Source organism: Quercus lobata, assembly GCF_001633185.2.
Source record: "Quercus lobata isolate SW786 chromosome 2 unlocalized genomic scaffold, ValleyOak3.0 Primary Assembly chr2_unplaced_Scq3eQI_2006, whole genome shotgun sequence".
NCBI classification, from domain to species: Eukaryota; Viridiplantae; Streptophyta; class Magnoliopsida; order Fagales; family Fagaceae; genus Quercus; species Quercus lobata.
In genome coordinates, this window is record NW_022154702.1 from 101,729 (window position 1) to 117,240 (window position 15,512).

Here is a 15,512-nt window from a genome sequence, read left to right on the forward strand (position 1 = left end):
ATCAAAATTTCTAAAATCCAGCACATGGAGGATTAGCAATACTGTATTGGTGATGATTAGGCAGTGTAAATCTTAAGATAAGAATTTATAAAACTATTGCTAAAAGCAAGTCAAACACGATTGCCTTGATCCCATCCATTTCCAATTTAGTGCCTTTAAAAAAGCCTTTAATGCTTTATTACATCTTAGAGATGTGTAAGGTTTTACGTCAAGTTCCACCATTAGACAATGTTTATACTTTTTTTGCCTCTCTTTGTTCCCCTTCCCCACCATGTACGGTCCAGATCTAGATCAAGTCATACCTCATGGGTTCTCTTTTAGACTTTTGTCCAATTAAGACTGACACAAAGTGAAAAACCAAGAGGAATAAAGACAATAGGAGACGAGATTGTCAACAAGATTCTAACTTTCATATTATGTTTTTTTTCATAGGAAAGAAGTTCCTCTAAGTTCTTTTGTGTACTGGTTAAGTTATTCTAGAACAGGATATGAATGAACCGCAAGACTTCTCTCTGGTGTTTTGGTGCGTTGAACGTCGTTTTAAGACATATCATATTCGTGCCGCGATTATACATTAGGGTACAACTATACGCAATACAAAACCTTAGGAGTTAGGAATGAATTTGAGTTCCAAGAAAAAGAGAAAAACCAAGTTGATGAAAGTTTGACCAAATAGGCAATTTGGGGGAAAATTATGATTTGTTTATTCAATGTGTCAATTTGATTACTCATTAGTAGCACTAAATAAATTAAAAGAATCTAAATTAGTTAAAGTTGGCCTTGTGAGCATCCAGTAACAGGGGTCCATGCATCATTTGACTCTTATGTTGGACACAAGCGAATCAAATCCCATGATGAATAGTGATATCAACCGGCTCGAAGAAAATCTTCCATTAATTATACGGTGGTGGGTCATAGATTTTATATTCCAAAAACAACAAAAACAAAGAAATTTGAAGAAGGAAAGTAAAAAGAAACTTGGTCACGAGGCAAGAGAGAAAGAAAATTAAAAAAAAAAAGAAAAAGAAAAAAGAATCCCATGTGACTTGAAAGCTGAGCCTTTGACGCAGCTTCCGGTGTCCGGTGAAAGAGGAACCTCATTGGGTCCCACACCCCACACCTCCTCACTCAAAATGACTTTTGCATCAAAAGCTGTTAAAGGTCAACTCTGCCTCACTGTCCTCAACTAACGTGTTTTGTTTTTAAAATATTTTTAGTTTCACACCTAATTTCACAACATACGCTAGATAAAAATGTGTCAACAATATTTTTACAACAAATTATGAGTGGTAAGTTGTTACTAGTTTTACAACGTATTGACGCGTGAGACACTAAACTAAACAAAAATGCGTTGACAATACTTTTACAATAAATTATAAATGGTAAATTATTACTTATTCTCATTTGAATCTACAATTAAAATTACATTTTTAACTACTAATAACAGTTAACAACACCTTATCATTTAAAAATTACTGTAAAAATACTATAAATATTGTATTTCTTGACACCAAATGATAAATGGACTTGTTACTTTTCCTCGAAGACTCGTAATTCAACAATTCAACGAGCTGTAAAATTGAACAAGTATGAATGTGTTCCTTATTTTTTGAGAATGTATGAATGTGTTGTAAGTATTGTTTATTTTATTTTCTCTCTCTCTCTCTCATTTTAGTATTTTACCAAGTCATCAATCCAACGGCTAATCACAACCTTTTGACCTTATCTCCACTCTAAGCTCATCATTTTACACGGTCTCCAACCCGTTTTTTTGTTGGGGTCCACACACTTAAAACACGGTCAATACCGTGACCCAAAAACTCCACGTGGAACGACAGGAATGGTTGGTGAGTTTGACTACAAATGAATAGAAACGACAGGTCAGTGACCCTATACCTTGCTTTGTAAGGAGCATCAGTTTGACTCGAATCCTCTTTTTTTTATTTAATTTTTCGCTTTTTGCTTTCCTCGTCATCAATTTCAATCTCTTGGTCTCTCACCCTTTCATTCTGCACCAAGATTTGTACTACTAGTTTAGTACTATAAATTTTCATCATTATAACTCCACATCTACTAGTAGCTAAAATATAAAAAAGAGTTGGGTATTTCATATATCTAGGCAAAGGTTGGTTTTTTATAGTTAATGGTGTTTGGGAAATTATGGCTGTGGAGTTAATGATGGGATATGGGGGTGATAGTTTTGCAGGGAAAAGTAGTGAAGAGAACGCTTTGGCTGTAAAAGAAGCAGCCTCAGCTGGGATTCAAAGCGTTGAGAAGCTGATGCGATTGATTTCTCAAGAGCAAGCTTCAATGGAAGTTGGTGCTGTTGCTGATGTAGCTGTGGACAAGTTCAAGAGGGTGATTTCTTTGCTAGATAGGAAGAGACTTGGCCATGCTCGTTTTCGAAGAGCTCCTGCGGGTGCTAGTCCTCAACAGAAACAAGAAAACCAAGAGGTTCAAGAACCAGGACCAAGTAATATACCAATCCCACATCGGCAAAAATTAGAACCAGTTTCTGCTTTCAAGGTTTATTGTCCAACTCCCACACCAATTTCTAGGCTTCCTCCTTTACCAAATAGTCACACCCATGTACACCAACAACCTCTTGGTCTTATGGTAGCAAAAGCTGGATCTTTGGAGAGAAAAGATGGGGCTAATAGTATAAGTTTTTGTTCTTCGCCACCAATTTCAGCTGGGAATTCTTTTGTTTCAAGTTTGACAGGGGACACTGAGAGTTTACAGCCTTCTTTGTCTTCTGGATTCCAAATTACAAACTTGTCACAGGTTTCCTCTGTGGGAAAGCCACCTCTGTCTTTGAAGAGGAGGTGTAGTTCGATGGATGATGGTGCACTCAAGTGTGGCTCATCTTCTGGGAGATGTCACTGTTCCAAGAAAAGGTTGGTTTTTTTTTTTTTACAGTAATTTAGTGTCAGCTTGTTCTTTGATGTGGGTTTTAGTTTTAGCACTTAAAATTGTGTTTGATCTGAATATTGAAACTGGGTTTTTTAATTCGTTTGAGCAGGAAATCTAAAATAAAGAGAGTGACAAGAGTCCCTGCAATTAGCCCAAAAATGGCTGATATTCCACCCGATGAGTATTCATGGAGAAAGTATGGCCAGAAACCAATCAAAGGTTCTCCACATCCAAGGTGTGTATCTGTGGTGTACACTCTTCAATTACTTTAAATTCTAGTGTTTCTTTTTTTCCTTCCACGCTTCCTATTATTATTATTATTATTAAAATATTTAATTTTGGGTAAATTTCATTTTTTATTTATTTTGTCCTTTATAAATAAATTTGGGGTATGGGCGAATTTGTTGTCAACTTTCCACTCAAATTTAAGACTAAAAGAGTAACAAATTTAATCCTATTGTCAATTTTCATGCAATTTTGCTAAAATTATTCTATCCAACCCTAAATTGGACGGGAGAAAAATTCAGTTCGTCTATTTTAAACTCACTATCCTTGTAAGTTACTCAACCGCATTTTCAATTACTTGTGCTAATGAACTTTATCAAAAAATGGTTTAAATCTCACTAGTGGGTGTAACTTATCTATAAAAGGAACAACTCATTTGTGCTTGTAGTACACAAATGGTACTTCACAGTTTTCTTTTTTTTTTTTTTGGAGAAACCGACCAAGAAGGCCACTTTAATTAAAAGAAGAAAAATCAGACAAATAACAGTTATAAAGATTTGGTGGAACAAACTCCATCCAAACCAACAGAGAAGAAAACTTAGCTCTCTTCACATTTTGCATCATTACATGTCCATGTTGTGGTTTTTTTAGATAACTCTCTCTCTTGTGGTCAAGCTGTGGTTGTTGTGTCAAATTGACAAGCTAACGATATGGTTGCTATGGATCACAATTTCAGGGGATACTACAAATGTAGTAGCTTGAGAGGCTGCCCTGCACGCAAACATGTGGAGCGAGCTTTGGATGATCCAACGATGCTGATTGTCACCTATGAGGGTGATCACAATCACTCCCACACTATCACAGAAGCAAACACAGCTCTTGTCCTCGAATCATCCTAGTCCACTCGTCCAACAAGCTCAAAACAAAGAGTAGTGGATAAAGTCTAGAGATTGTCAACGTTGAGACTTTGGCTTTGTGTAATTGTGTAGAAGAAGATTTAGTGGATAATGGGTATATGCTAGTTTCTTATACAAAATAGGATTCCTTGGTTTTTCTTTTCTCTTTTTTTATTATTTTATTTTGCTCGGTTGAAGACTTTGTTTAGATAAAGGAAAAGAAGTAGGAAAGCTTAAAATGGTGGATTTGGTGGGAGTTGAATCATATGCAAGTGGTAGCTCTTTTTTTAAATTTCAAAACTTTTTTTAATGTTCTTATACTCATTAGAGTTTTGCTTTTTTGATATGCTGGGGATGCCCACTTTTATTTGTTTCTATTGGCACTATACAAATCCTTTATGGAAAAAAAGAAAAAAGAAAAAAAAGAAAGGTACTCAGTCTATGGGTTAGGCAGAATTTTGAGATATTCTATAATAAAGACCCCTTGCAACGGTTGACTATTTATGAGCATTTTTTTTTCTGATACACACATGCTGCCGAATGAGTAGATATCAAACATGAGTTTGGTTTAGGTCCACAGGATTACTAGAGCATAGCTTTGCCCATCAAAGAAAGTAAGAAAGATCCAAAGCCTATGTTCTTTATAGATTCATAAAAACCTCCCAAAAAAAGGCAAAAAAAAAAAAAAAAATGGAATAATGAAAATTTCCATAAACCCAACAGGAAATCAAAAGAAGAAAGAGTTTGCTTACAAGCTATGGTTTACAATTTGAATCCGCAAAATTGTTCAGAATTATAAATTTTAAGGTTTGAGTTTCCACGTCTCTCGTGTTGCCCTTATATTGGGGATTTGAGTCATTGATGAGGTTGTGAAAAGAGTAAAACAATATCGAGCATGAATGCAATTGTTGGTTGTGAGATTGTTCGACACAGAAATATTCCTAGGTACTAAGATTCTATGAAGACTTTTAGAGACGAGACTACAGTCTTTAGTGAGAACTAGTTTGAGTTTAGATGAAAAAGAGAGTGTGATAGAGATTGAAGGTTGAGGGGGCAACACATTTTTATTTGAATATAGTTTAGTTACAAAATTAGTTGTAGGCTAAGGTTACAACTTTACTTAATAAAATAAATATTACTATATATTTTGAAAATCTAACAGTTGAATTGCATGTTTTTTATACTTTTAATTTACATGTCAAATTTTGTGTCAATAAAATATTATTTATTATATGATCTATAAACTTATATTTTATACAAAATTTTGAATTACAAAAACTTGCAATTTAAACAATATATTGATGACATAGTTATTGATTTTTAATTTTTTAGAATTTTTGCAAACATAAAGGATATAAGAAGAAGATATAATAATCCAACAGTAAATTTTTCAAAATTTAGCTCCAATAAAAATATATTAAGTAAGGTTGTAACCTAAGACTATAACCAATTTTATAACTAAATTTTGTTATTTTTATATACTAATTTTGAACATAATTAAGGGTGCCTTTGAGGCAAGTGCACTGAACTCGACACCCCCTCCCTTTGTTTGGGTGGAGAAATATGACTTACAAGCCCTCCATCGGACCCATTTGGATTGGGTTAGATTGAATGCCCACGACAAGATTAAATTGACCCCTTGACTAAGGGATGGGGATTCTTGGCTAGTGTAGGTGTTTTGATTTTGAGTCTTGATATTGCGTTTTACTCCTTTCCACTCCAACAATGTTCAAAGTTTAAATTTATTCAATTGCTTGTCAAAAAAAATGACTCAACTTTTTCAGAGGACATGAGATTGTTGTGTATGAATTTTGAAATAAATTATTTATCTTAATTTAAATTAAAGCTAAGTAAATGAAATAGGAGTATTAAGTATCCAAATGAAGTAAATAAGAGTAATGCTAAAAATATAAATTATTTTACAAAAATTCTTACAAATTACTGATGTGGTAAGTGGTTATTAGTAAAAAAGAAAAAAAATGATATTAGTGGTGAGCTTAGATGAAAACTAATAAGAAGTAGACCACAACAATAATTTGTAAGAATGTTGTAAAATAGTTTGCGGTTATAGCATTACTCAGTAAATAAATTAGTAACTATAGAATAACTTTAAATTGCTATTTCTTATATCTCTCCCTCTCTCATTATTGCAATTAGTGAATTATAAAATAAAAAAAATAAAGTTAGGATACAACAAAAATTCACAACATTCCCAAATTAACTTATCACATAAAAAAAAAAAAAAAAAAAAAACTGTATCACATCACTCATGTGCTCACCACAATTTGTAATTAAAATTTTCTAATGGTCCATTTGTGGGGGGTAGGCTAATTTAAAAATGTTGTGAATATTTATTGTGTATGTAGAATGACTAAAAAAAAGAAAGACAATATTTTAAGAGAACTAAACTAAAATGGTAGACAAATGATATTGGAGGAAAGGATTAGCCGATTAGGTACAACTATTGAAAATTATGGAGCAATATATTATATGACCTCAAATCTTTGCTTACCTAATGAAAGAACAGGTTTACTGGTCAAGTTATGTTGAGGACCCCTTGAGGAATCCTAGGAGTCCAGATTTCAGCATATAGAGGATAGACTGGCAAAGTCAAGGCTGTTTGAGACACCGATATTATATTTTTCGTATATTGATTTATATATATATATATATATATATATTCAAATAATGTGCTACAAAATAAACAAAAATTCAAAGTTGACCTTGTAAATTATGCAGAAAAAAGTGTCCCTGCTCCTCAAGGCACCTATTTTGTTTATTAGAGGGTATCTGCATACAACTTCTTCTTCTCTCTTTTTTTTTTTTTATTTGAATGAATGGTATCTGAATTACTTATAATAAAACCAAAGCAAAACCATCAAAGACATTTTTAAAGTAGAAAAGAGGTGTGAGAGTCTTCATTATGAAGAGGATGCCGACGGTTTTCCTATGTTTTATTTTATGTTATGTAAGCGATGTAACATGCAATCTAACTAAAAGAATACAAATGCATCTTCTTCATTTTGTGAGACTTTTTGGTCATCTTCGGAAACGATTGGTGACCAAATTAAAGGAAAAAGAAAGGTATCGCACAACTTCTGACTCAAGCAAACCTTTATATATTTAGTTTTCAAGTGTAGCTTGTCTTCTCTAGAAAGTGTGATCCTTTAGTCTCAATGCAATTGACATTTTTTAGATTTTTTTTTTCAGGGTAACATCTATTCTGCTGATGCAATTGTAATGTGCATACAGAAGGTCCATGCACAAGCACACAATTGCAGACATTTTATAATAATATTACTGGTTCTTGAAAGAACCCGTTAAAGTAAAATAACAGGAAGGTAAATAGTACTAGTTTTTGGTCCTGTTATGTCACAACTTTTAATTGGAGAAGCAAAGGTTTTTGCCCAAAAGAAAAAAATTTTCATCACGGCTCAAAGGCCAACTTGATGTAAAATAACTTAAAAGTCAAAACTAGGAAAACACAATAGACCGTGATTTGATAACTCTCAAGCTTGAATAACAAACTACCTAACTACCTAAAGAGGCTAAGAGCCTAAGACTAGGACCCCAACTAATTGAATACTTAATAGGAGCTTTCAAGCCTGATTAGCAGTAAAAGTAGGGGAAAACAAACTAAAAAAATGAAATTCAAATATGTACATGAAAATTAAATGAAGCTAAATTAAATTAAAAAAAAAAAAAACCGTACAATGATTATGAACAAGATTATAATGGGGTTGGAAAATATTTAAATTCCATATTATTGGATACCAAATCAAAGCACTGATTATTGGAGAACCTCATGAAATTGGTATAAGTCAAGATTTTTTTTTTTGGATAGTTCTTTTCATAAAAGAAAACAAATAGGGTACTATTGAATTACAATACTACTTTTAGTTTTCTTTTCATAACACACCGTATAACTGGATAAAAGTTGGTCCAATTTTTCTGGGCTTAGAGAGCTGGAAAGCTTATATTCCTATTCTTGATTTCTATGGGACCAAGCCCTAAAGACATGAACTAATTCGTTTCTTTTGAATCCGTAAGCACACAATTTATAAGCCCAACATAGTCCTTGAACTATAAGCCCATTAATGATTGGACTTCAAAAGTCCAAGAGTTGTTAATACTCCTTTTTATTTGGAGTTCCTTTAGAAGGCCCTGCAAAATAAACCACACATTTGGACCCAAAATAATTGCTAAATATCCAATTGCTCAAGACTGTACGATATGGGTTTGGCCTTCAGTTAACACAATCGGCTAGAGTATCGGGTAAACAATAAATCAAGCCCAAAGCTACACTGGAACGCAAAAAGACGAGACCAAATCAAAGCAAAGAGCTAAAAAAGAAAAAGGCCAAGCCCGTATATAAGCTGATAGGGTTAAAGTAAAGTATGAGTGGTTGCGAGGGATGTAAAAAAGAGCTTTTTCTGCACCTAATTGGGTTATGAGAAGTAAGCTTGGAGTGTTTGCAACAAGCCCATGTTGTCCTCTCATTTTGCAATAGTAATACAAACAGAAAATTACATCCATGAAACTCCCAGTTTCAATTAAATTTCAGCACAAAAAATTCTACTCCACATTTATCAAGTCCAAAATTAAGTTGTTCTCTCATTTAGCATATACAAACGGAATTTCCTTATTCTCCATCTTCAACTAACTTTTGCCTTCTCTTATCTATCATTTATTAATGTGAATTATTACTTATATTTAGTTTGCTCTCACTCGTGAGTTTCAGTTAGCTCAATTGGTAAAGTCTCTGATGATTGTATAAGAGATTTGTGATTCAATCATCGCCTACACCAAAAATTGATTGGTGTCTTGGTCTGATGATAAATAGCTATCATTAGGAGCGGACGCCATAGATTAAAACTCTATAAAAAAAAAAGTTTGCTCTCACTCTCTCTCCCTGTATGTTACAATGCTAACTTGACAAGATAAGGAATGTATCGATAGCCGTTGTCACTTCCCTAGTTGATGTGAGTAATGGACAAAATAATTTTAGTACCACATGCTTTCTCTAGTTTATAAAAACTTCCCTAGTTGATGTAAGTAATGGATTAAATAATTCTAATACCACACATTTTGTCACAATTGTTTTACCTAACAAAATGTAAGTAGTGAAGAATTGATGTTAAGGTAAATTGCAAATTACAAATTTTACTACATAGAGCTTACAAATTGATGTAACCATAAATATGATTGGTGGGTTTCAACCACTCAATAAATTATAAATGAATGTTTGAATGGTTCTTTGGTGATTGGTGACACGTTAGTTTGTAAGTTGTTGATACCCATTTCAATAAGAAAAGGCCAACGGTAGAACAAGCCCAGTAACAAGCAAAAAGGAAAGAAAGAAAAGGACTAGAAAGCAATGGTAGGAATAATGGGTTGTAAAAGCCCAAGGAGAAACGATACCTATGAAGAATAGGAAATGGAGTATAAAGGCCCATACGGAAAGGCCCATCATTGAGGAATACCTCCTTTCAAAAAAAGGGGAAACGGGCCTCAAATGGGCCTAAAGATAGAAAAGAAAGAGAGAAGGCCCAACAGGCTAGCCTGGCAGGAACCAGTAGTAAGCAAGCCCACAGGTCCAAGAAGGGGCAAAAATGGGGCAAGCCCAACAAGCCCATGCCAATCCTCAAAAGGGACAAGCATGGGTAGAGAAGATTCAAACATAATGGAGGAGCAGAACAAGACAAAGTTGAGCAGCAACGGCAAAAATAGCATGAGAAAGAAAGAAAACAAAAACTGAAAGTAGTGGAACAACCATGCTATGGCTGGAGTACCACCAACCTATACCCAGCCAATGCAAGGGAGGTGGGCCCACAGTCAAGAGATTTACAGAGAGTGTGGTTTGGTGGAGGGGGGAAAATGGCCTATTTTTGGTATCCAGCCAAGGCTTCTTTTGTGAGATGCTTTGTTGGGAAGACATCTTTGCCGGGATGGCATCTTTGCCTAAAATAGGTAGAGAGAGAGAGAGAGAGAGAGAGACCTAAAGCCTTATCCATCCAAGCAAGAGAAAAGGACTCACGGCAGAACCAAATGGATAGGAATTTGTTATGGGATGGGTAAAGGAATAGAGAAAAAACACTAGGCATGCATATGTGTAGTGGAGGCTAAACGACTAGTAGTAGGGGTGTAATCGATCAGTTTCGATCGGTTTGAAGTGCAATTTTTCAACCAAAGCAAAATTTTCGGTTTTACCAAATTTGTTATCGACACTGAATCGTAAGGGAGGAATACCGACACCGAACTGACTAAATTTCAATTGGTTCGGTTTGGTTGGCTTTTTGTTGCTTCTAATTTCTTAGAAACCAAACAGATCAAAGAAAAAAAAAAACTATTTCCTTTTGCTTTCCCACATTTTCTCAACACTCAAACACCAAAAAAAAAAAAAAAAAAAAAAAAAAAACTCAAAATCATGTATATATTCAGAGAACATAGCAAATAAGAAAGAAAAAAAAATCTATTTTCCTTTGCTTTCCCACATTTTCTCACCAAGCAAAGTAGCAAAAAAAAAAAAAAAAAAAGAACGGTGAAGAAGCACTGAAGTGGAGAGAGAGAGGGAAATGGCGGTATGATAGAGAGAGAGAGAGAGAGAGAAAGAGAGAGAGAGAGAGAAACAGAGGCATGACAGAAAGAGAGGGTGGGTGAAAGAGAACGCTTGGAGAGAGAGGAAAGAACGGTTACTGGTGAAATGAGAGAGGAGTTGAAAAATAGGGTTAGTAGGGTTATAAAACAAACCCAAAATGATGTAGTTTTGGTATAATAAGGAGAGAAAAAATAAAAAGGCCTTGCTATGGGTTGAACTTGGGTTTATTGGTCGAAACATGCGTGTCCTTACCACTATGATACCAAGAACTTTCTTCATATAACTTGTACATATTAATATTTAATATATTTCGGTTCAGTTTTGGCCAGGTCGGTGTATTTGTATGGGACACCGACACCGAAACTGAATATTTTGGTTTCAAGAAATTAAACCCGAAACTAAATCGAAATTTTGGAAACGATTCGGCTAGTGTTTTTGGTTTTTTACACACCCCTAGCTAGCAGGTTAGTGGGCAACTTTGAAGAGGTGTTCACAGCAGACAAAAATGGTTGGTGAGCAAATAGGGGTAAAAGAGAGAAATCTCATGGGATTAACCTAGTATAAATAGGAATAGTAGTCATAAATGGAAGGGGGATAGCGACTAAGATAAGAAATAGACAGAATTGAAAGAGAAATGAGAGAGAAAATAGAAAGAGTGAAGCAAAAGAAAAGTGAGTAAACACGGTAGAAAAGACATGCATCAATAGGCTATCTTTTTCTATCCCTTTACAGCAAACCCACTCTTTGTAACAACAGCAGAATAAAAAGTAGTTATCAAGACCTGTTCTCCAAAATGACAACTTTGATGGCTTAGCCCAATAGCAAGGTTGTCCAAGTTGGAGTGTGGACTCTCTTTAGTTCACTTCTTGCGGGAGACCCATTATTTTACATTTTGCTGTATTAACCATACTAACTATCTCTTTTTATTAATCTGTTTGCCATAATAAATTTGTTAGTCTATTTATAAATGTGCATAGATATTTGCAGATTAACATAAATGCATCTATTATTGCTTGTTGTTTTTCTTTTGGGATGTTTGCTTTGTGCCAGATTGGCCCTTTAACAAGGTCATGCTAGAACAGTGGGCCAGACCCAACTCTCCAACCCATAGTAGAATGGGCCCTAGCCTAAAAGCACAAAAGGCGCTTACATAAGTTATATGTCGTAAAATTTGAAGTATCCCTAGCATTATTTAGTTAAAATATATTCGAATTGTATCTTAACTTAAATCGAACCAAGATATAACTTCGGCAAGGAATAAAATGATAGTAAAAAACTTCAACTGATTTGAATAGGAAATTAAACAAAGGAATGAAGATCTCAAACTAAATAAAGATAATAAATGTTGGGGATAGATTTTATTGAAAAAGAAAGGAGATTATAGGGAAACTATTCCAATAGAAAGTAATTATGCAAGTGAGCGAGTCTAAGATGTTTGGTGTATATCCTTTGTATTGAACATCATGGCCTAATTTATATTACTTTTTTTTTTTTTTTTTGAGTAAACCCTTATTTATGCTTGCATTGTTGTACATTGATGGTTATTGTCTATTGACTGTTAGAGCATTCGCATCAATTTGGCTAAATTTTTTTGTCTACTTTACACTAAGAACCTATTTTTTCTATTTTACACTACCAGTTTTCAAAAACACTCACATTAGTTTATCTATTTTACAATCTATTATATTTAAATAATATTATTTATTCTTTTTTATATTATTATTTATTAATATCTATCTATTTCATTTATATATTTTTCTCTCTCTCATCTGAACCGTCTTTCTCTAGAATATCAATTCCAAGTCTCTCTCAGTCAGGGACAGACCTAGGATTTCAAGCCAGGGGAGGCCGGAGATAAGCGAAAAAAAAAATTTTCAAATATGTATCCATATAGTATTAATAAACTATCAACAAAGACAAATACTCAAAAATCATTGTTTCTTAATATCAGGGACGGACCCGGGATTTCAAGCCAGGGAGGGCCGGAGATAAGTGAATTTTTTTTTTTCAAATATGTATTCATAGAGTATTAATAAAATATCAACCAAGAAAAATACTCAAAAATCATTGTTTCTTAATATATTAAGATACGATGATCTACCAACAAAAACAAAAGACACAAAAAATTATTGTTTCTTAATACAATCCTCTATGAAACGGGAACTCGACGCTCTTTCAAATCTTCAAAATCATCTATACTTGAATCCAAACTAAATGTTGAAGCTGTATCATTTTCAATGTATAACATCAAAGAGTCCGCCAAAAAATCATTTTTCATTTTGTTTCGAAGAACACTATTGACACTATGATTTTATTATGCACTACCGACAAACACTTTACCATTTTAATTCCTTGAAAGTTGAATCACTTTTCCTATTGCTGTGACTTGTCCCTATTTTATTGCCCAAGTACCACACAACAAACAGTCAAACTCTGATATTTTCTCAAGTCTCTAGAAACTCTACACTCTCTTTTCTATATAATATAAGGGAGATAGTCACAAACAAACACAGTCACAATTCACAAAGACACAAAGACAGTCACAAAGCCAAAAAAGCCAAAAAAATAACACAATCACAGATTGACTAAAACACAAACACCACAAGCACAGATTTTGAGATTTTGAAGGATAGATTAAATACTTGAGTCAGTTGAGTGTGAAGTGTTAAGACTGGAGCAGATCAAAGCCAGCAGCAGTGTCACTGCGAGATGGGTGTCGCGTGGGTCTGCGAGATGGGTCTCGCGTGGTGGCGCGTCACGGCGTGGGCAGCAGCAACAAGCTCTCACCTCGCGTTTTGGCGGCTTCACTCACGGCCTAGACAGCGGCAGAGTCTCTCTCAATTTCTCGCCTCTCACTCTCTCTGTCTCTTCGGATTGTCGGCGTTGGGCAGGGTATTGTTACATTTTTTAACTTACCCCTTTTCCCTTTTTATTTTTTTTTAACATGTGGGCTGGCCGATGAGTTTTGGATTGCTAAGTTTTACATGTGGGCAGTGGGCTGGTCGGCTGGGTTTTACAAATTTGGAGGGGGCCCAAGTCTTTTTATTCTTATTTTTTGGGATAGAGATGGTTGAGGTGAAGGGGCTTGAGCTAAAAACCAAGGGGGGCCCAAGCCCTTTTCTTTCTTTTTTTTTTTTTGAAAATTTTACATACTAATTTTTTTTTTTGGGCCCAAGGGGGGCCCCAGGCCCCCTTAGGCCTACACCTGGGTCCGTCCCTGCTCTCAGTCCTCCCTCAACTCTCTTCCTCTCTCATATCCCAAACCCAAACTCTCACAAAACGATGACAGATCTAGCAGCTGCAGTAGAAGTGGAAGATTTGGCAGCAACACTAGTGGAAGATTCGATGCCAATTGCAGTAGCAAATCGGGCGACAGCAGATCAAGTGGTAGATTTGGCTCCTTTAGGTTTTTCACATGGGTTATCTATTGGGTTTGGTTTTGATATGGGTTTTCTGGTGGGTTTGAATTGATTTTGAATTGGGTTTCTTGGTAGGTTTGGATTGTTATTTAGTTGGGTTTCCCGATGAGTTTTGATTGATTTTGAGTTGGGTTTTCTAATTGCTTATGTTGATTTTGGTTTAATTTTCCATTGATTTTGGGTCAACTTTGTGGTGGATTATCAACTATTCAAATGGTTTGTGTTGGTGTTGGTTAGGTGGTGCTAGGTTGCGGTGGTGGTGTTGGGTTGGTGGTTGGGTGGTTATCTTCTTCTTCTTCCTTCTTCTATGTTCTGCTACTAGATTGTTGTGGATGTTGGGGAAGAGAAGTAGTCTGACAGAGGAATGATTAAAAAAAAAAAAGTATTATTATAAACAACTACAGTAACCGTGTATATTTACACAGTAGCAAATGTGTAAATATACACATTTTTAACTCATTGATGTCGGTAGTTTTGAGGGAAAATTGTGTAAATTTTGTCACTTTTTGTATTTTAGAATCACTGGTGTGGATGCTCTTACTTCTACATCACTTTTCTCATGCTAATTTCCAATTAACTGTTCAAGTGGTGTCTTGACTCTTGAGTATCATGTAGCTTCCTTCCTATTAGGGTTATATTTTCTATGTAATTGGCTAATCCTTTGTCAAAATGCATTTTCCTTGTAATTAGGTAGATCTAAGTTGAGTTTAATGTATCAAGAAGTATGACTTTTCAAACATATCAAGTGGTATCATTAAAGACATGAAGGTTGATTCAAGAAACAAGTGAAGAAAAATTGTTTCATTAAAGCTTGACATAAGCTGTTATCAAGGATTAATGGACAAGCTCGATCTATCGAGAATTATGATTTTAGAAATCTCATATCTGAAATTCGGCCTATAATGATTTGAATGATTTGGGTTTCTCTTCTTACAACCCTAGTCATATATAAGGATTATTTTAAATGTCATCAAGTACAGAAATAGAGATTTAGAACTTATATACTTTGTGAAAAGCTATTGCATTTTGTGTGCCTTAGGGTTTTGTAACCAAGTGCTTCGTAATCTTTATCATTTATGGAGTGAAGAACTTTGCAGTCAATAACAAACAATCAAGTTGTTGCAGTTAGTCACATTCTGGGATCTGTGCAAATGAGTTAATTATAGATTGGAGATTTGTGCAACAAAGGATAGAAGTTTGCTACAAGATCAAGTTCACTTGGGTATTAGAGCAAAGTTTCAACTGTAGGTTGGTATCTTGGGATAGGCCAAGGTAATAGTAAGATTCCTCATACTTTTAACCGCTTGATTATTGATTAGTGGAATCTTGGGAGTGGTGACCTTAAATTCACCCGGTGAGGTTTTTGCCTTGCGAGAGGTTTTTTCCATTTGTCAAAAAATCATTGTATTATTTATTTTTTGCTGCATTTTAGTTATTTGGTGATTTGTTGGTGTCTCCACG

At 34.7% G+C, this 15,512-nt stretch overlaps 1 protein-coding gene across 1 annotated transcript; it reads left to right on the forward strand.

Annotated features, from left to right (window-relative positions):
- Window positions 1–1,923: 1,923 nt before the first annotated feature.
- On the forward strand, window positions 1,924–4,380 carry LOC115972730 (probable WRKY transcription factor 7). The gene is made up of 3 exons (XM_031092992.1): window positions 1,924–2,897; window positions 3,023–3,148; window positions 3,875–4,380. The coding sequence occupies exons 1-3, from the start codon at window positions 2,161–2,163 to the stop codon at window positions 4,035–4,037; spliced, it is 1,026 nt and encodes a 341-aa protein (XP_030948852.1). The 5' UTR covers window positions 1,924–2,160; the 3' UTR covers window positions 4,038–4,380.
- The last annotated feature ends 11,132 nt before the right edge of the window (window positions 4,381–15,512 follow it).

Coding starts and splice junctions, on each gene's coding strand:
- LOC115972730 (XM_031092992.1), top strand. CDS start 2,161: ATGGCTGTGGAGTTAATGATGGGATATGGGGGTGATAGTTTTGCAGGG. Junction 2,898..3,022: donor TGTCACTGTTCCAAGAAAAG/GTTGGTTTTTTT, acceptor TCGTTTGAGCAG/GAAATCTAAAATAAAGAGAG. Junction 3,149..3,874: donor AAAGGTTCTCCACATCCAAG/GTGTGTATCTGT, acceptor TCACAATTTCAG/GGGATACTACAAATGTAGTA.